The sequence below is a fragment of the Paraphaeosphaeria sporulosa genome (assembly GCF_001642045.1).
Source record: "Paraphaeosphaeria sporulosa strain AP3s5-JAC2a unplaced genomic scaffold CC84scaffold_2, whole genome shotgun sequence".
NCBI classification, from domain to species: Eukaryota; Fungi; Ascomycota; class Dothideomycetes; order Pleosporales; family Didymosphaeriaceae; genus Paraphaeosphaeria; species Paraphaeosphaeria sporulosa.
In genome coordinates this window covers 4,967,719-4,986,840 of record NW_017253361.1, presented here as the reverse complement: position 1 = coordinate 4,986,840, position 19,122 = coordinate 4,967,719, and the positions used below count along the sequence as shown (strand labels likewise).

The 19,122-nt window shown below is 53.9% G+C and overlaps 7 protein-coding genes across 7 annotated transcripts; 3 read left to right on the top strand and 4 right to left on the bottom strand.

Annotated features, from left to right (window-relative positions):
• Positions 1-224: 224 nt before the first annotated feature.
• On the bottom strand, positions 225-1,087 carry CC84DRAFT_518680 (uncharacterized protein). The gene has a single exon (XM_018186589.1). The coding sequence runs from the start codon at positions 921-923 to the stop codon at positions 462-464; it is 462 nt and encodes a 153-aa protein (XP_018041443.1). The 5' UTR covers positions 924-1,087; the 3' UTR covers positions 225-461.
• Positions 1,088-2,371: 1,284 nt separating this feature from the next.
• CC84DRAFT_1140075 (uncharacterized protein) lies at positions 2,372-5,812 on the bottom strand. Its single transcript, XM_018176271.1, has 5 exons — positions 5,244-5,812; positions 4,973-5,186; positions 4,732-4,865; positions 4,000-4,706; positions 2,372-3,515 (listed from the first exon to the last, which is right to left on the bottom strand). The coding sequence occupies exons 1-5, from the start codon at positions 5,519-5,521 to the stop codon at positions 2,626-2,628; spliced, it is 2,223 nt and encodes a 740-aa protein (XP_018041442.1). The 5' UTR covers positions 5,522-5,812; the 3' UTR covers positions 2,372-2,625.
• A 447-nt stretch (positions 5,813-6,259) lies between these two features.
• Positions 6,260-7,364, bottom strand: CC84DRAFT_1083904 (uncharacterized protein; the record flags this gene model as incomplete). Its single annotated transcript, XM_018174028.1, has 5 exons — positions 6,260-6,477; positions 6,525-6,949; positions 7,003-7,093; positions 7,138-7,248; positions 7,298-7,364. The coding sequence occupies 5 exons, from the start codon at positions 7,362-7,364 to the stop codon at positions 6,260-6,262; spliced, it is 912 nt and encodes a 303-aa protein (XP_018041441.1).
• Positions 7,365-7,485: 121 nt separating this feature from the next.
• Positions 7,486-11,587, top strand: CC84DRAFT_1256768 (high affinity glucose transporter; the record flags this gene model as incomplete). The annotated part of the gene is made up of 6 exons (XM_018184657.1): positions 7,486-7,491; positions 9,013-9,509; positions 9,557-9,634; positions 9,687-10,169; positions 10,217-10,929; positions 10,976-11,587. 6 exons carry the CDS (start codon positions 7,486-7,488, stop codon positions 11,338-11,340), a joined length of 2,142 nt encoding a protein of 713 aa, XP_018041440.1. The 3' UTR covers positions 11,341-11,587.
• CC84DRAFT_518584 (uncharacterized protein) lies at positions 11,447-12,063 on the top strand. The gene has a single exon (XM_018186588.1). The coding sequence runs from the start codon at positions 11,553-11,555 to the stop codon at positions 12,024-12,026; it is 474 nt and encodes a 157-aa protein (XP_018041439.1). The 5' UTR covers positions 11,447-11,552; the 3' UTR covers positions 12,027-12,063.
• On the top strand, positions 11,776-14,769 carry CC84DRAFT_1256767 (PMT-domain-containing protein). The gene is made up of 4 exons (XM_018184656.1): positions 11,776-12,235; positions 12,301-12,431; positions 12,484-13,985; positions 14,033-14,769. The coding sequence occupies exons 1-4, from the start codon at positions 12,104-12,106 to the stop codon at positions 14,485-14,487; spliced, it is 2,220 nt and encodes a 739-aa protein (XP_018041438.1). The 5' UTR covers positions 11,776-12,103; the 3' UTR covers positions 14,488-14,769.
• Positions 14,509-14,780, bottom strand: CC84DRAFT_518571 (uncharacterized protein). Its single transcript, XM_018186587.1, has one exon. The coding sequence runs from the start codon at positions 14,726-14,728 to the stop codon at positions 14,561-14,563; it is 168 nt and encodes a 55-aa protein (XP_018041437.1). The 5' UTR covers positions 14,729-14,780; the 3' UTR covers positions 14,509-14,560.
• Positions 14,781-19,122: the final 4,342 nt, after the last annotated feature.

Below are 19,122 nucleotides of genomic sequence, written 5' to 3'. Positions count from 1 at the left end.
CACTGTATGGTAATGTCCCACTCGTTTCTTTGCCTCGGGAGATTATGTATTCTATGGGACAGTGCTGCTCGAGAGCCTATTGCCACCTCACAAGCCGTCATTGCGATTCGTAGCCGTGGAGTAGTTGCTCGTCACTGGGCCTAGTAAGACTGCTGTCATTCACCTGGCCGAGTCCATCCATCACGGCCCGCAGGGAGCCGTACCCAACGCCGTGCTCACAAGGCGGGCCGCGTCCGCGACACCCCCTTCTTCTCGTCCTTGTCCTCTTGGACAGCGCCAGACACTGCGTTTCCTATGCATCTCGACAGCCCGCGTCCATGTCGCTACCTCCTGTCACCGCAATCACTGCTATCTCCCTCGTTCACGTCGCCGCCGCCGCGATCTGGGTTGCCCGTTTCTTCAAATGGAAGGCTCGCCGTCTCGATCGATACGAACCCCACCGCGTCCTTTCCGGTTCACCTCTATCGTCTGGATGGCTGCGAGACCTGGCCGGGACGCGGCCCAAGTCGGCATTGTGCTAAGAGGCGCGAGTTCGGTTGCCGCTGCATCGACGGAGCAACCGGCTGCGCCGTGTCGACAGATCCGAGGCTGCGCGGATCGGCCACCTCTTCCTCGCGGCCCGGGTTGGCGTTGTGGTTGGTCGGCTGCTCAGCGTGAGGCTTGGGCCGAGTCGTGGCTTCATCAAAGCGCGGATCGAAGGGGAAGGCTGGCTCTTGAGCGCCCGCCTCCAGGGCTGAGGGGTGGCGGGAAGGGCAGAGTTGGTTGGCACGCCCTCTAGAGGCTGCGACTTGCTGGGCACAGCATCGGCGTACCGGCAGCGAGCGTTGGCGCACCCATGCACCGGCGTCTGCGGCACCTGTAATGATGACTCCAAGGTGTGTATCCACGTGCATGCAAACGAGCATGCTTTCTAGTAGCTCCATGTGCGCTGTACCGTCCTTTTGGAAGAGCGGCGGTGAGTTGTCGAGTAAGAAGGTGTGTGGACGTCCGGTGGGGTACTGGGTTGGCTATAGTGGTAGGACTGGATGGGGGGATGGGAGCTATTGAAGTGGAGAAAGCGGCGGACTGGAACGGGCTGGTCGTACTCTGCCCGGGTCATTGTGCATGGCCGCCGAATAGCATCGCGTAGCTAGGCTAGCTATATCTTCATTTCATGCGGGAAGCTGGGCGTGTTGATTGGGGAGAGCGATACAGCGCCGGCGATGCAGGGACGGCGCGTTGAGGTGGGACTCCGCACTATGTGATCTCAATGGCCTTTGGTATGCACAACGTCGAGGCCCCTATCCAAGTACGATTACCACCACAGATGTTCCAGTCGAGGTAGGCTTCGTGAACGCGGATTTTCGTTCTGGTGGAGAACATGACAGTGACCTCACTTACGTTAGCTGATTATCCACAGGTGTATGAAAGAAAGAACATACAGCACGATATATAGGTGGTCTTTGTTGTCCCCGGTAGCTGGTGAATAAGTCCGCACGCATGGATGTGGCAGAAAGCTCATCCGGGAGGTGAAAAGGAGCATCAGCTAGACCGCGCGCATGGAGGCGATAGAGATGTTGTTGAAAAGATTGGAAGGGGACTACCCGTTTCCGCGCGCATGGAGATGGAAGAAAGCTTGTCGAGTTGTTGTATCGATAGTGTTGTTTGCTGACGAATAGGCATGCGCGTGCTGGGTTAGAGGCAAGCAACACGATGATGCAAGTCGATACGGTGTGGATGGCGTAAGGTATATTGCGTGATTCACAGAGGAAAGTAGTTGAAAGTGCCCATCCCCGGGGCTGCCGCTTGCATGGTGGCGACAGAAAGCTTGTCTTGGGTTCGTAGAGATGCGTCCAGAAGAAACAGAAGGCCAGCGAGCGCAACAAACGTTCTTCCGCGTGGCGCCCTCGTGCCCTAGTAAGGATTGATGATCCACTGGCGCTCAAATTCTCACAATCGGTTCCGGTGAGCTCATTGAGTTGGCCATCTCCGACCCGGGAGGGCGACCAAGCCCTGAACCGCGCCCAAGGTGGAATAGAAAGTTTGTCGAATACCTTTCGTAAACAAGTACAAGTTCATGCGTCTAGTGAGAGGGAGTCCCGAGCAAAGGTTCGTGTCTAAGTTTGCTCAAGGTGGTGGGGAACACCCAGCGAGAGGACTGATAGTAACCGAAAGGGGATGTGCTGAACATTTGAGGACAGTCGAACCTAATACGCGCATGGAGGCGGCAGAAAGAGTGGCAACGCGCCACCCGAAGGCGACGGCCACAGTTATCGTGGAACCGAGTGAAGTGGAAGAAGAAGGGAGAGAGATGGGCGAGTACTTCTTATATCCTGTGCGTTTGTGCGGCGTGCGGCGTGCGGCGTGCGCTAGTCCCGAGGGGTCATGCTCAAGTGAAGGCAATCGGAAGTGAGAGAGACTTGCGGCGTTTGGCGTTGGCTGAGGGAGGGCGCTTCTAAGGCTTATGGGATAGCTTTAAAAGATTAAGGATGCTGTGTCACCTCAGGACGGGCAACGCACATTCAGCTGTACTCGGCGTTTAGATTCTTCGCGAAGGACAATGGTCTCCGCGTGTCTCGGATGATGAACATCATCGGGCGGGGTGCTGTGAACTTATTGATGTCTTCAACAGTGTATACTTGCCACCTACTCAAATTTGATCGTATTGACCAAGCTTCCAATCCCCTCCACGTAAATCTCGACCTCGTCCCCATCCTTCACAAACCCCTTTGGCTCCATGAAAACCCCGACGCCACTCGGCGTCCCAGTCATAATACACGTCCCCGCCTGCAGTGTCGTCCCGCGACTCAAATGCTCTACAATCTGCCCCACACTCCAAATCATGTCGTCTGTGCCCGTCTCCTGCCTCTTCTCCCCATTCACCTTGGTCCAGTACCGAATCTTATTCGGATCGCCGCCAATCGCCTCCTTGCTCGCAATGCACGGCCCGATCGGTGCAAATCCATCAAACGATTTGGCGTATCCAAACTGACCCCCGCTGACGGAAGCTGGAAGCTGGAAATTACGCGCTGACACGTCGTTACCGACTGTGTAGCCCAGCACGTACTCGGCGTAGTCGGCGGCCGCGATGTTCTTCCCCGTCTTGCCGATCACAATGGTGAGTTCGCCTTCGTAGTCGAGCTGGCTTTGGCACTCCTTGTGCACCTCAATCACACTTCCTGGCCCGGATAGCGCGGTCGGGGGCTTCATGAAGATGGTGGGATAGGTTGGGATGGGCAGGCCGCCTTCCTCCGCGTGTTGCTTGTAGTTGAGGCCGACGCAGAGGAAGATGGGTGTGGAAGGGAGGGGCGGAAGGAGTTTCTTGATGGTGGCTTGTCTGTCGGTTTTGGAGAAGCCGGATTCTATGCTGCCGGAGAGGAGCTGGGCAGTCTTCCCTGAGACATCACGCGGCAGCTCCGAGGACCCGAAATCGCCGTAGTGGATCTGGCCGTCTTCGCTTTCGAAGCGAATTAATCGCTCGAAGAGGGACATTCTGCGAAATCTTTTGTTGGCGTAGGATCTCCTTTGATGTGCCCCTGAACTTGGGAAAAAGGTCGATTGTGTGAATGCTGGTGACTTGGGAAACGACTTTGCGGATGCCAATTGGTGTCGGACAGGGCGACAGAGTAGTGAGGTCGGATGTAGGGGCATTACGCTGCGGGTGACGTGCAGGAGCGTGTCTATATATCTGAGATGTGGTAGGCTGACGCGAAGTCGGAGCTGCCCCACGTAACGAAGTGGTGGGGTAGGCCGTGAGCCAGGCGTGTGTTCGGCATATGATGCGCCGACATTTTTGTACTGCGGCTACTGCTCACGGGACTTCGCGTCTGGAGCTCGGGTACTGATTTGGACCCGATGTACGAGAAATATCAAAGACGCGATTATTCAGATAATTTGTTGATTCGATTGACTGTACTTTGACATGGTTTGGAGCCGATGTCTCTTGGAGGGTTCATTTCTAGCCCGCCATCTCCACGTCCCCGTTCCAATTCTGTCTCTCCTCCGGGGTATCAAGTTTACTCAAACAGCCTGGGCAATTGTGCAGCACCATATGACAAAACGTATCGCAGTCGATGCAGAAATGGCTCTCACACACTCGGCACTCGTAGCGCGAGCTCTCACTCGCTTTTTGCACGTCGCTGTCCTCCTCATCCAGCCGCAGCGAACGCAGCTGTCCATCCACACCCTCGCCATTGGCCTGCTGCTCACCTTCGACTTCTCCGGGCGGCACTTCTGGAAACGGCGCGAGGCAGCTTAAACAGGACTTGCTCCCCTTTGCTCTCGCACGCTGCCAGGTCACCTCGGCCCAATTCCGGAGGGGGAACAGGTGGTGGTAGCTTCGCGCAAGATGCGTCGAAAGGAGAAGTGTGAGCTGGCAACTAGGACAAGTGATGGGCAGACTACAAACTTTGGCGCTACAACGTGAGCAGGTGTAGCCTCCTGTAGTCAATGCGCCGTGGCAAGCACACATGGTTGGGCTCTCTTCAACGACTCTCGAGGGGAAGCCCATCATCATGAGGGCAGCCGCATTCTCTGGTGGTAGGGCCCCTTGTGCACTCTCTTGTGCGGTCTTCGTCGCGCGAACCACTGGGGGAGTGGTAGTCGCGAACAGAAGCTCGCGGAGGTGCTCTTGATCTGTGGCTACGACGTACTCGCTTTCGTCACCAGCGTTTGTTTTATTGACAATTTCGGTGCAGATCTTGAGGCGGGCGCCCATGCCGATTACGCTGACGCGGATGCGGTCGCGTACACAAGCTCTGATAGTCTGATGGATGTCCCCTGGGTCCACGGACAATAATGAGCCGAACACGATGATAACTTCTCGCGTTCCATGGCTCGGGGTGTGATATAGCGTTGCTCTCGCCAGCTCCAGTGCGTTCTGCAGGCTGGGTGCGCCTTTGGGTTCCTTGGAGAAGTCCTGGGGGTTTAGAGGCGTCCGTAGAGCCAGGATCGCAGTGCTGTGCTCCGCGGCGTTCCCCGACAGCTCTGACACCCTGATGCAGAGGCTATCGTGCATGCCAAGAACGCTCATCTGGGATATGGGGTTCTGCTCAAAAAACTCGCGAACGTACTCTTGCGCGTAATGTATCATGGCGTGGAATCGCGTCGGAAACATGTCTTTCTCCGCCATGGCTTCCGATAGATCGAGAACGAGAACGACGTGCCGTATGATACCGCGCTGAAAGGGTTTCGTGTCTTTCCGTAGCCTTATCCAGTCCTGTCAGCGCCTCACGAAAGTACAGAGGCGCACGGCATGTACGTACCTCTTGCGCTTCCGCTCCTCCTCCATGTGCTGTATGCTCGCCTCCGGTACATCTTTGTCCTCGATCTCCTCGAACTGGGGTATGTATTCCTCCTCTTCCGACGAGTCTCCTTTCCTCCGCTCCCAAGCCTGCGCCTTCCGCTCCGATTTTTTCGTCTGCGCCAGCTGCGTGTTTACCATCTTCCTAGCAGCGGCCGCACTGGCGCCGCCGCCCCTGGGCCCTACGTATTCATCATCGGAGCCGCTGAATTCTGACCCTGAGTAGTCCGACCCGGACATAGCGAATGCGAGCCGTGTGCGGGGAGGAGAGTCGAGGCGTCGGTGCACCCGTACGCGAATTCCTCTGTTGCACCGCACACGCGTCGTTTCGGGGGGGCTGACAGCAATTTGATCGAAGCCTAGTTGACGCGCTTTCAGGTGGTGGCGTTGTGCGGGATTCAGACAAAGAGCGTCGGCTGGGCGTCTGTCAATGACGTGCGCAAGTATTTCACTTGTTACGGGACAGCGGTCAAGCGTTTTCGGTGAGTGATCGGGCGGGGCGGGGCGCGGTGCCTGGCGGTATCGAAGGGCGTGGAGGGATTCGCGAGCGGTGTTCAGCGGGGTGCATCACGAATCATGCCACTACCCGCAGTGCTGGAACGCATGAGCACGTGATGAGCTTTCGCGCGCGTCGACTGGCTTTGTCACAAGGTTCAACGTTCCTGTAACTGCTAGTGTAGAGGCAGTAGCAAGCCACACTGTAGGAGGGAAGGTTACGTCTACTATAAACATAGGCGCAAGCAAGAATTTCTGAATGGAGGTGAATCGCCACGACTTCAAGAGTGCAAATAACAATGAGTGATTACAGAGATTCAAGCTACATTATGTGTACATCGTGATACAGACGCTAGCATGACGTCCATCCATCGACTTCCTCCAAGCTTGGTATAATGCTATGCTAGAAAATCATCATAAGACATTAAAATATCGCCAACTCCGAATCCTTGCATGATATATTACCTCAACACATTATCCAGTTCACGAGTAACCGGAGCCACCTACGCCGGGAGTGGGCCAGTCGTCTTCGGTGATGCTCGACCAGAATACCCAGATCATTACCACTGCTAGAAGCGTGAACAATGTTTCGAATAGACCTCCATTGATCTTGCCACTGGTACCCTCACAGATATGGACGCTGATAACATATTGGAAGATCTGTCCAATGGCAAATAGAATTACTGCCGCAACGAGATAGGCTGGAAAAGTTAGTGCCTTCTCGCAAGAGGATCAATGAAGCACGTACCCATGGGCTTCATCTCGCCAAGAACACGAACGACAAGAAAGGTTTCCAGACAGAAAAAGATAAACAGGAACACCAGGGGCGCCAGCTGATAGAGCGTATACAGGGCGTAGGCGCGGTTATTCTGGAGGGTGTCGTCGAAGTAGCCGGTCCAGCTGAATCCCGTGTCGAGCGCAATGTAGCCGGTTCCGATGAAGAGGATAGCGGCGGATAAGAGGATGAGGCCGACGGACATGGCCGTACCGTCATCGAGCAATTGGTATCCGACGAGACCATTGAGCATGAGCATCCAGGTTGTTGCGATGATGGCGGCGATGTGCACGGCGACAAAGGCTTTCCGCACAGCGCTGTCGAGCGGGAATCCGCCCACGGTGAAGATCTCGCAAATAGAAATTATCACGTAGCCGATGAGGAACAATTGCATCTCCCTGGTCTCAGTCAGTCCTTTGTCGTATGCGCAATGAGTGTCGGGGCATCGCACCTTCTCCCGACAGCGGCCTTCTTTCTTTCAGACCTCCATAGAAGGAACAAGCTTGCGAGAATCGCTATGCCGCATAGTAGTATGGAACCTGCTCCTGTCAACAGCAATTCGGTCGCGCGCGATCGTGGGACTGACCCAAGTTTGCCAACCGGTTGCCACCCGACAATGGTATTCCAGTCAATGTGCAGGCGTCGGCCCCCCATCCTGTATTCTGCCTCGTAGGCGCTTGGTCAAAGAGGTAGCACACTGCAACGGGTCAGCAAGATGCACACAACAAAGAAGGCGCGATGCATACCGGGCAACGTCGACCAGAGATTTCCGCTGTCGCGACAGAACGTGTTGAAGTAGCCATAGCGCGACATGACTGGCCGGGGTGGTCGGCGCCTATAGCGCAGCGGGTCGTAGAGGGATGCCGTTCAAGACAGGGCGCAGAGGTCGCGCGGTGCGAGGCTGAGAGTGTATATGGGGATGCTCAATGGGGTAATGATAGTGAGTGTGGAGAGGAAGTCAGTGACGAGGCTGTACGAGACTCGCAGCACCGGCCGTGGCTGGTTTTGAAACAGGATATTGTTGGCTGGGCACTGGGTGCAGGGGAGGTCGGATGCGGTGCGCTAACGCGTGCAACGCTTCACGCTAGGTATTATCCACGGCGTGAGGTGGCGCTTCCGAGACTTGAGCGTCGGCGAGAGCTGGTGGCTGCAAGAAACAGCTCGGCTCGTGGTGAGAGGCGGTGGTGCAAGAGGCGGCGCGCGGCACCCAGCGAGGAGGAGCAGCAGCTTTCATGCAGCAAGCGACAAACAAATTGCATTCACAGCGAGCTGCCCAATCAGGCCATGCAGACTTAGTCGGTCTCAGATGCGAGAAAGGGGGGCCGTGCATTATGACCTGCCCTCACAGCGCTTGTCGTCTGGGTGCACATCGCGCGTCGCGGTCGAGGCATGGCATGGGATGGTGGAATTGGACGCATGTTTCGCCGTTTCTGTGGACGACACATGGCCACTGGGCGTATTCGGCATGGGTCGCGGCTCTGCATTGCCCTCCAGCCTGTGATGAATGACCTCACGCGGCGGATCTCCCGATAGATCGCTCGCTAGACTAGGTCGGTGCCGGCGACAAACTTGATCATGTTTATGCCGTGTCGCGAAGCCTCCCTTTGACAATGCACATCACCAGATTGCAAACTCGACACCGCGTCGTGAGATTTGTGTGGCATGCACGCGCTTGAAGAGTCTCGGCTCCCTGTGTCCACACTTTCAATGATCCAGACGTCCATGGACGCTATCCAAAGGGGCGCCGAACATCTCAATGTGAAGACTGTCGATGCACAATCATGCTTGTGTTGATGGCAACCCGTAGGGACTTCGGAAAACCACAAAGCACGTGTCGCTATACTGACCGAAGACTGGATTCAACGGCTGCGCTGGACGTATCGTGGGGTAATTGAACTACGCTGCGCTATCTGTCTCAGCAACGGTGGGTAGTGCTAGTGCGCAGCCTCATCGTGAACTAGAAGATGAACTGCTGCCAGTGTGCACACAGACCCCGGCGGCTGGCGGTGGCCCCGTGGTAGAGATACGCCGGCCTCGAGGGTCCATCTGCAGGCTGTGTTCACTCACGTGCCCACCGATGCCCACGCGGGGATGCTGCCATTCCTATCGCCCAGATTCGGTGCCTCCCGCGGGTGGAGACGGCTGCAGAGCGAAGCGACTGGCGTCATCGCATTGAGAAGCGCGCGTTCTGCACAGCTTGCCGCTCTGCTCGACTGAATTGAAAGTTCTTATCGCGGTCGGACCGGAAATACGTACGCGCTTGGCGCGAATCAGGGATCAGTGACAGCTGCGATCGCTGCACCAGCAGCTGTCTGCTCCTCTTCTGATCACGAAGCTGTGGCACCCTGTCCCCACACCCGCTTATTCCCCAATGTGACCGTTTTGACCGCCTTCACTATCTGTTCCTTGCCTTTGGTCCGGTGACGTGCGTCTGCTTCTGCCCATCTCGACTTGGAGTTAGGCTGCTCCCAACCAGCCGCCAACCTTCAAGATTCCTTCCCACTCCAACAGCAGAAGGCCTGCCGACATCCCTCTCCACACCTTTTCCTCCTCGGCTCGCCAGCGAAGCAGCGACGCGGCCCGTCTGCTGCACGACGACGACAAGGAGAGCACCCGCTCTTCCTTCGACACCCCCGAGTCCGACTCGGACCTCTCGCTGTGGAGCGACACTGGTGATCTTGTTGACCAGCTCGCCGACCAGGAAGACCCCCTCCGCATCCGCCTGCGCGACTCGCTCGAAGGAGGCAGCTCCTCCCGGCCCCGCCATCAACAAAAACGCGTCCGCTACGAGTCCGCAACCCGCTTCAACGAGAAGGAGCGAGGGCTCAGGCTCGAGGATATCGAGATCCCCAACCCGGGACCGCGCACCATATCCAAGGCTGAGCGGATACTCGCCTCCATCATGGCACCCAACGACGGACCATCCCGCATCCACGGGCTCCACGGGAAGAAGCTGATGTGAGTGTACTGTCAGTACCAAGAGCTTTCTGCTGACCATGTTGTAGCTACTTCACAAGCGTCTTTGTATCATTAGGCGTGTTCCTGTTCGGCTACGACCAGGGAGTCATGTCCGGTATCATCACGTACGCTGCCTCGCAATCTTCCATTTCGCCCCATATCTAATCAACACCACAGGGGTATATACTTCAAGGACTACTTCAACCAGCCCACGGCGGCGGAACTGGGAACCATGGTCGCCATCCTGGAAGTCGGAGCCTTTATCTCCTCCCTGCTTGTCGGCCGCGTCGGAGACATGCTAGGCCGCCGTAGGACGATCTTGTGGGGATCCATCATCTTCGTTGTTGGTGGCGCCTTGCAGACGTGTGCGAATGGCATGCCAATGATGATGTTAGGAAGAATCATAGCTGGTCTGGGCGTGGGTGCACTATCTACCATTGTGCCGGTCTATCAGTCCGAAATCTCGCCCCCCCATAACAGAGGCAAGCTCGCCTGTATCGAGTTCTCTGGGAACATCACCGGATACGCCGCCAGCGTGTGGGTCGACTACTTTTGCAGCTTCATCAAGAACGACTGGTCTTGGAGAGTACCTCTCTTCATGCAGTGCATCATGGGAGGTCTGCTTGCCGCTGGCAGTTTGCTCATCTGCGAATCCCCCAGGTCTGTTCCCCTGCTGTGCTGACGCACATTGTACTGACCCATATCAGGTGGCTGCTAGACAATGACCATGACGAGGAGGGCATTGTGGTTATCGCCAACCTCTACGGAAAGGGCGATATCCACAACCAAAAAGCGCGAGATGAATACCGGGAAATCAAGATGAATGTGCTTCTGCAACGCCAAGAAGGTGAACGCTCATACTCCGACATGTTCAAGCGCTACTACAAGCGCGTCTTCATCGCCATGTCCGCCCAAGCCCTCGCGCAACTCAACGGCATTAACGTCATCTCGTACTATGCCCCGCTCGTATTTGAAGAGGCTGGCTGGTACGGCCGTCAAGCAATTTTGATGACCGGAATCAACGCCATCACGTACCTGCTCTCAACAATCCCGCCTTGGTATGTGGTTGACACCTTGGGTCGGAGAAAGATCCTACTCTCTGGAGCGCTCGCCATGGCCCTTTCGCTCTCTGCCATATCGTATTTTATCTACCTACGCACCAGTTGGACTGCGAACCTCGTCGTCATATTTGTCATGATTTACAACGCTGCATTTGGTGCTTCGTGGGGCCCAATTCCCTGGTTGTACCCACCGGAAATTCTACCACTTTCCATACGCGCCAAAGGAGCCAGTTTGAGTACGGCAACCAATTGGGCCTTTAATTGGCTTGTTGGAGAAATGACCCCGATTCTGCAGGAGCATATTCAGTGGCGTTTGTACCTCATTCACGCATTCTTCTGTGCTGTTAGTTTTGTTATTGGTAAGTTTCCATGAATATCCCTCTGATCCTGCTGACATGAGCGCAGTTTGGTTCATTTACCCCGAAACGGCCAATGTTCGTCTTGAAGACATGAACTCCATCTTCGGAGATGCCACTTCAGTTCAGCCGACCCCGCAAACACTCGCGGAAGCAGAGTCGTTGTTCAGTGGAAGCGCCCGATCCCCTGTACCTTCGCTCGACATCCGACGAGGCGCAGCGGAGAGCGCTATTCCGGGTCTGGACATTGACCCGCCAGACAACGTCGACGGCCTGGACAAGCCAGCAAAGGAGGGCGAAAAGGGCGAGGGCATCGGCGGTTGGATCTCGAACATGGTCAAGAGAAATAAGGGCAATGGCGAAGGCGACTCAGGAGGACAGTACAGACGTGTCGGGCAAGACGAGGAGAGCTGAGCGTTACCTCCGCTTGTGGTTCGGGGATTCGAAGCATCATCATATACTGGTTTGGGAAGAGCACAGCATGCCATGATACCTCTGCGACGCATGCAAATTTTGTATAGAAGGCGTACTGTGCGGATGTTTGGTCTGCATCGCTGCAAAAGTTGGTGCAGCTTATCTTGTAATTCCTCCTTGGTGCGTGGATCCACAGGAGGGCACTTGTAGAAATGACGCTCACGGCAGCATGTACAATAGATTGTGCCTGTCTTGACGTATGGCTGTCGAAAATGGTGCGCAAGGACATTGTGAGCGTCAAAGACTTTCGACCACACGGCTACAGGCTGCAAGCGGGATGCGCTACTGCTGCGGCGAGGACGGAGTTCTCACGTGACCCGAAGACGACAGGTGTTCCTTCCCCGAATCTGGCTACGCCCCTGCCTACGCGGCAGGGCCCTTGCTCAGCTCGAACGTCGCCTTGCAGTACAATTTCTATTTCGGTACACGCTCTCCTGCGTCGACTCTCTACCGACGGGGGAAATTCTGGCGTGTGCATTTCGTCTTCCGGGCTCCTCATCTTCTTCTATCGCCTTGTAATATCTCTTCGACCGCCGCTCGTTTTACGTGGTCAAGCTCCGCAGCCACACACCACCAGGCCACCTCAGCCCCCACCGCGACTCGACCGCCGCCCATTGCGGACTTGATTCTTCGCGCAACGTGTCCCGGCCTGCGTGCGACAACTGAATAAGGACCAGGGAGACAGCGCTGCAGACTCCACATCATGGCGTCCAACGCGCAAGCAACGGGCGCAGACCCCAGAGCGGAGGAGCTGCGGAGAAGAAACGTAGCTGGTCAGCCAGCTGCCACACCGCAGGTGGCACAGGCCCCATCGGCAGAGAAGTCAAAGGAAAAGGTAGGCGCATCCAGGCTTCAGCTTCAGCTGCAAATCAGGGGATATCGTAATTAATCTGCCCCCAGCCTTTCAGCGTTATCGGCTTCCTCGACGACTACGAATTCCTATGGGCCCCGTTGCTCTTCACGGCCCTCGCTTTCTTCACACGCATGTGGAAGATTGGCCTCTCGCCGATTGTCACTTGGGATGAAGCCCAGTACGCATCCTCCTCCCCGCGCCGTTGCATCTATCGCTGACAGCTGCCGCAGTTTCGGAAAGTTTGGCTCCCACTACCTCAAGCGCGAATTCTACTTCGATGTCCACCCTCCGCTAGGGAAAATGCTCGTCGGTCTCTCTGGGTACCTCGCAGGATACAATGGCTCGTTTGAGTTCAAATCGGGAGAAACGTACCCTCCGGAGCTCAACTACACCTTCATGCGCCTCTTCAACGCTGTGTTTGGCGCTGTCTGCGTCCCGTTGGCATACTTCACCGCGAAGGAGCTCAACTTCCGGAGACCGACCGTATGGCTCGTTACGCTCATGGTCTTGTTCGAGAACTCGTACACCACCATCAGCCGCTTCATCCTGCTCGACTCAATGCTGCTGTGCTTCACTTTCACCACCGTCTTCTGCTGGTCCAAGTTCCACCGTTACCAAAGGGATCCATTCTCGCCAGAATGGGGTCTGTGGCTGATGCTCCTTGGTGTATCCATTGGCTGTGTTTGCAGCGTCAAGTGGGTTGGTTTCTTCGTCACTGCATTAGTTGGATTGTACACAATTGAAGACCTCTGGAACAAGTTTGGCGACCTGAAGATGCCCAAGGTTGAGCTGGCCACGCATCTCGCTTTCCGCGTCTTTGGTCTCATTCTCATTCCTCTGGCTGTGTACATGTTCTCTTTCTACCTGCACTTCATCATCCTCGAGAACAGTGGCCCAGGCGATGCTCAGATGAGCTCCCTCTTTCAGGCCAACTTGCGCGGCACCGAGGTTGGAAAAGACAGCCCTCTCGAAGTCGCTTACGGGTCGCGTGCTACCTTGAAGAACATGGGATACGGCGGAGGCCTGCTTCACTCTCACCACCAAACTTACCCGGAGGGCTCCAACCAACAGCAAATTACCTGCTACCACCACAAGGACTCCAACAACGACTGGTTTTTCTACCCCAACCGTCACGAGGCTGATTACTCGCCCGAGGAAGCGCTTCGCTACCCTGGAAACGGCGACGTAATTCGTTTGATCCACGCTCAGACTGGTCGTAACCTGCACTCCCACAACATTCCTGCTCCCGTGACCAAGGCCGACTGGGAAGTTTCTTGCTACGGTAACACGACGGTTGGCGACACCAAAGACCACTGGAAGATTGAGGTTGTCCGTGACGCAGCCTCGCGGGACTACTCCAAAATTCGAACCCTGACCACCGCTTTCCGCTTGAAGCACGTCGACCTCAACTGCTACTTGCGCGCGGGCAACGTGAACCTGCCGCAGTGGGGTTTCAAGCAGATCGAAACCACCTGCGTCAAGGAGAACAAGCCCCGTGATGTCTATACCCACTGGAACGTCGAAAGCCACTGGAACGAGAAGCTGCCAAACGGCAACCCTGATTCCTACAGGTCTCCTTTCCTTCAAGATTTCATTCATCTCAACGTTGCCATGATGACGTCCAACAACGCACTGGTACCTGACCCAGACAAGCAGGATGATCTTGCTTCCAAGTTCTGGCAGTGGCCCTTCCTGCACGTCGGTCTTCGTATGTGCGGATGGAACGATGACAGTAAGTTTGATCATAATGTCTAATGAGCATCGGCTAATCCGTTATAGTCGTCAAATACTTCCTCCTCGGCAATCCCATTGTCTACTGGGGCTCCACGGCCTCCCTCGGGGTCTTCGCCCTTCTGGTTGCTTTCTACCTCATCCGCTGGCAACGCGGATACGACGACCTCAAGTCTGCCGAGATCGACCAGATTCACTACGCTGGTCTCTACCCTGTCATCGGCTGGTTCCTGCATTACCTTCCCTTCGTCGCCATGGGTCGTGTCACTTATGTCCACCACTACTACCCCGCTTTGTACTTTGCCATCCTGACTTCGGGCTTCTGCATCGACTTTGCGACCCGCAAGCTGAACAAGCAGGTCAGCTGGGTGCTGTATGGCGCTCTCTACATTGCCATCATTGGGCTCTTCTGGCTATTCAGGGCTATCTCGTTTGGTATGGAGGGACCGAGCAAGCAGTGGAGCCATCTTAAGTGGTTCGAGAGCTGGAGGATTACGGACTAAGGAACTGCAATCTGATGGGCATGTCTCGATTTTTACGGATGCGCGAAGGAGAAGGATCGCGTAAAGGATTTTACTAGATAACCGCGTGCCTGGCGGCTTCGCTGGGTAGAGGAAGCGGCTTCCGACATGTATTATCTCCACTTCTTTTGTCATGTAGGGCTGGTTGGGCGCTGTTGGGTTGGAATGGGTTGGGAGGTAAAAGATTATGAATGTGATTTAGTATGTTGTCGAATTTGTGCATTGCTGAGTGAGATTCTGTAATGGATCTTGGTTGAACTGAGGTTAAGTGGGACTGAACAAGATGTGCTCTGCTTGCGTGAGGTTGAATGTGCGACAGTGACACGGCTGACCTATTTGCGAAGGCCTTGTTGATCCCAATACTAAACACGTGTGTATCCTGCGTAAATGTGACCCGGTAAGTGCGTATGGATGCTCTCAAGCAAGTATGACAAGCAAGTATAAGAAGCACCGAGCCCTAGTTAGAAAAGTTCCTTGCCCTCACATCTTTGCAATTTTTCTCGACATGACTGCGAATTCAAAGATTCACTCGATCGGACAAGACACTCTGAGATTCTACGTGCAATACAGCGGCCTTGCCCTCGACCTTGCCCAATATGCTGCCACCGCGACCCTCTGATTGTCGTAACGGGCGTGCTCCTTCTCTCCTTCTTCATCTCCGGTGGATCAAGAAAGACTGCAAGGGTGCGGTGAATAGCAATGGATTTACCGCATGCTGCAAGAGATATGCGAAGCAGAGCGATTGTTTGGGTTATGGTTGACAGTTCTTACGTCGATGGATCGAGATGGGGCAGTTGCATGCGAATCGTCGTGTTGTCATCGTTGTTTGTGAGACGTCTTTTTGCATGGACGGGAACCGAGAGCACCAGGCTGTGTGTAGTCCCCATAGCTAGCTGTCTTCACCTCGAGTCTGAAAGAACTTGTATCTCTAAACCGCTCTCACTTTCAGGCAAGTGGGGCAAGGCTTCGAGCGTTTGCCGTTAACATGCATATAAAGCACTTTCCCGCTCCTGATCGCGGCCATTCTACTCTACCACTAATTTACAAGCTCTCTTAACTCTACCGTCTGCTCGATCCATCTCGAAGTCTCAACGCTCGAATCTCGATCCACAACTCACAATTCACTTCGAAATCCACATCACTGACCTCAAACTCAACTTTCGCCAGATGCAGCTCCACAACATCAACTTCCTCCTCGCCAGGATGAGTATGTTCCTAATCTCGCTTCTCTCGGCCGGCGCCGCCGCGTGCAAATGCCGCAGCAATGACTAGTTAGTCGCATGGTACGTCGCTGCCCGCTCCCTCCCACCACTACTTAGCCCCTATCGCTTTCCCTTGCTCTTCTATACCTCACCGTGCTCAAAAACATCGTTTGATGGCTTCTGTCAGGCAAATTTATCACTTATGGTAGACTGACTTTGTACGTGTGTTTCCAGGGATCAGTCCTAAGACTGCTGCATGGGTGAGGCGATGGGCGTGTGGGTTGCCAAGGACTGCAAGGGCGCGGTGGACGGGTGGGTGTATACCAAGTGCTGCAAATGAACTACGGGAAGAAGAGCGATTGTCGGACGTTCGAGGCGTGAGCGGGTGGTTTGCGTTCTCGTGGGTTGGGATGAACCCTCGAGGGAATGCACGATTTCTCGTGCCAGAGGGACTAAAAGCCACGGGTGAATGCGAATAACTCAGATATCCGGGTCGCAGGATGGATGTGAGTCTTGAAGCATCATGAAATGGCGTCGATTAGATGATTAGTGTAGAGTTACAAATGTCTACTCGAATGTATGCATCAGTACTAGCTGTTGAACGTTCATCTTGCGTGGGCATTGGCCTGGTAAGCCTAACAGCGAGTGCATGCAGTATCCGCGCCGGCATGGGATCGCGGATGTATTCGCCGGATTTTCCAATACCTGTGACTATTGCTCATCATAACCAGTCTCTAGCTATTTTGATGACGAATGGAGTGTATATAATCTTGGTCTGGGAGCAGTCTTCCGAGGCACACTTTTACTCGGACTCAGACCTATCCTAGGCTTTTTCTTAAGCCGTCTCAAAGCAGACTCGAGGGCAGTAGATGTGCCTGCGAGCTGGGGACAAAAACCGCTTCCAACGAAAGGATGTTTTGGAGGCTCCGCTTCCTGAACATAATCCCTGGGCAGTCCGATGTTTCTCGCGAGACTCGACGTCTCACTCGAAGTACAAAAAGTGCATGCCTACTTTCTGCAGAGATGCAAAGTAACGAACAAGCACCTGCATGGCGCTATCCTGCTGTCCAAAAGTTAGGTAAAGATAGAATAGAAGTCTCCGTGAGCATGTGGAGAATTGTCCTTAGCAAGTCCAGCCAAGATGCTTCCGTTTTAGATACCGGTCGTTCAATTCCAGGGAGGAAGAGTAAATGTGGCTAGTTTAGGCAGCCAGGCCCTGTCAATGTAGTAGATGCGTGCCTTGCTGAACCAAAAATGACCAATACCCGATTGCATGTGCCTGCCTCCTCATTCGGAAAACTTAACCGCGAACGAGAGAGAAGAACATGGCATGCGTCTGTGTGAAACGTCGCAAAACGGTGGAACCCCTCAGACATGTTGCTCTTGCCTCCATGCACCATCATTCTAACAGAGATATCCACCAACCCATGATCTCCTATAGCACCTAATCCAAGGCGTTAAAGCGCGTGCTTTGCTCCCACTGCACCAGAAACAAACTTCATCGGAAAACTTTGCGCAACATCTGCCCCTCCAAAATCGACAGGAGAAAAATTTACGTGCTTACGGCAGAGCGGCTGCAGAAAGAACTCGATAACTCTGAAATATTGCTCGACTAATAGAAATCTTCCCGAATGATACAGCGGACCACTACGTTTCTACCCATGTTTCTTCGCGCAAAGCTCAGTGAGATCGATTATAGTTCTACCACCTAGCCACAATCTATCCAGAATAGTGGAATCCGCCGTTATCTGCTTTCCCTCTCAAAAAACAAGGAAGGTTGTCACGATATGTGTTTCTTTTGATGGACCAAAGACCTGCAAGAATAAAGATAAAAGTGTTGATTCAGCGAAATCCAAAGTATATTCGTGTACGCACTATGTCTCTGGAAGAGATTGACGCAAACTATAGTCATGACGGCTTATTGTGCCTTCTCTCTGGCTGGCTACAAACACGAACCCAAGTCAACTGAACATGGAAATGGAAGAATTGGTGTTTCAAGGAACTTGGTCCGCGAGCTTTCAAGTTCCTAATGAGAAACTACATAAGGAAGCGTATATTCTCGTGTATCGGTGCTTTATATTCATCATCCTTACATCAAACACATGCGAACAGCACCATATGGTTCCCGGCGTTTGAAAATTGCAGAAACCATATCCAATGCCCTCGCGCTTCCGGCGCGCGTATCTATGTCATCTCCAATCTAAGGATGCTCGGTTCAAAAATGGAAGCAGTAAGAACACACTGTAATTCACCTCGGGAAAAAAACGAGCAGCCAATGAAGATCCGCTACATCTCTCGCTTCTCATAAGAACGGTAATTTTGGACACTATGGTCTGCTGTCGTAACGAATACTTTTGGGTGCCATCTCGAAGAGTAGCTAAGATCACCGGGACCTTACAATCGACCTTTGTTCTCGGATCGAGGGTTGGATACCAGGAAACGATATGACGTGTTGTGTACAACAACTCAAAGGGTATGACGGCTACCTCCATGTGGTTTGTGCAGACTTATCCAAAAGAGCCCTGGCCGCGAAGTAGCATGTGGATCCGGTACCTCCCTTCTTAATAAGGTGCCGCGTATCGTGTCTGCCCGGGTATACAGACAAAAGACACTGAGTAAGCTTAATGTTAGGCATGCATTCCCTTGGAAAACGGAAAACGGTCAACATCTATGTCTTTGCCACGTCAAGGGAAAATCTAGAATGATGGGCAAACAAAACATATGCTGGCCCAGCGTCTGCTCTCAAACACGTTCTACAGGAATTTGATGTCTCGACGAGCACTGAGTCCAGATTTTCAGTCTATCTCACTACATTGGTTCATCCGAAAATCTATTATGTATCGCGGTGGCGGCACGAACTTGCATTGATGATAGACGGTGGGGACCATAGGGACTCGCCTGCCCTCCCACATTAGCTCGCCAGCATCTCTTTCAAATGGTACCATGTGCAGATCGTATGTCTCCCCATACATCCCGCAATGAGAATTTTATCTCAGTCTGACGACTTCTTGGCTCATGGGCGACATTTCAACTACTGTATCAACTGTTACTTGCTTCGAGAAAATTTTCAAAGTGTATTGCGATGTTCTTGAGGTGTTTTATCCAAGCCCTGGAAACATATCATTATGTGTTTGCGACCATTGAAAACAAAAAATCGTCACTTTAACCTGGCATAAATGTATGCACTCTTCTTTACATACGGAACTTGGATGCACGGCTTCGTAACAAAACTACAAAATCACGGAAAATCTGTTCTCCTGGGGATCGTTCAAATCTAGACGTAGCTCTTCCAAAGGCTCTCAACGCCGAGATGATGTTCCGTTCTTTCTCCGCCCTCTCAGATCAGCTTGGAAGCACTCAAAGTGTCCCAAAATACCACAACGTAGTCAACTACTGCTTGAAATGCATGCAAGAG

Excerpts from the sequence above, each read along its gene's own strand:
- CC84DRAFT_518680 (XM_018186589.1), bottom strand. The coding sequence starts at position 923 with ATGGAGCTACTAGAAAGCATGCTCGTTTGCATGCACGTGGATACACAC.
- CC84DRAFT_1140075 (XM_018176271.1), bottom strand. The coding sequence starts at position 5,521 with ATGTCCGGGTCGGACTACTCAGGGTCAGAATTCAGCGGCTCCGATGAT. Across the intron at positions 5,187-5,243 it reads GAGGAGCGGAAGCGCAAGAG|GCTACGGAAAGACACGAAAC; the intron begins GTACGTACATGC and ends GGACTGGATAAG. Across the intron at positions 4,707-4,731 it reads CCATCAGACTATCAGAGCTT|CGTAATCGGCATGGGCGCCC; the intron begins GTGTACGCGACC and ends CATCCGCGTCAG.
- CC84DRAFT_518571 (XM_018186587.1), bottom strand. The coding sequence starts at position 14,728 with ATGCACAAATTCGACAACATACTAAATCACATTCATAATCTTTTACCT.
- CC84DRAFT_1256767 (XM_018184656.1), top strand. The coding sequence starts at position 12,104 with ATGGCGTCCAACGCGCAAGCAACGGGCGCAGACCCCAGAGCGGAGGAG. Across the intron at positions 12,432-12,483 it reads GTCACTTGGGATGAAGCCCA|TTTCGGAAAGTTTGGCTCCC; the intron begins GTACGCATCCTC and ends CAGCTGCCGCAG. Across the intron at positions 13,986-14,032 it reads GTGCGGATGGAACGATGACA|TCGTCAAATACTTCCTCCTC; the intron begins GTAAGTTTGATC and ends AATCCGTTATAG.
- CC84DRAFT_518584 (XM_018186588.1), top strand. The coding sequence starts at position 11,553 with ATGACGCTCACGGCAGCATGTACAATAGATTGTGCCTGTCTTGACGTA.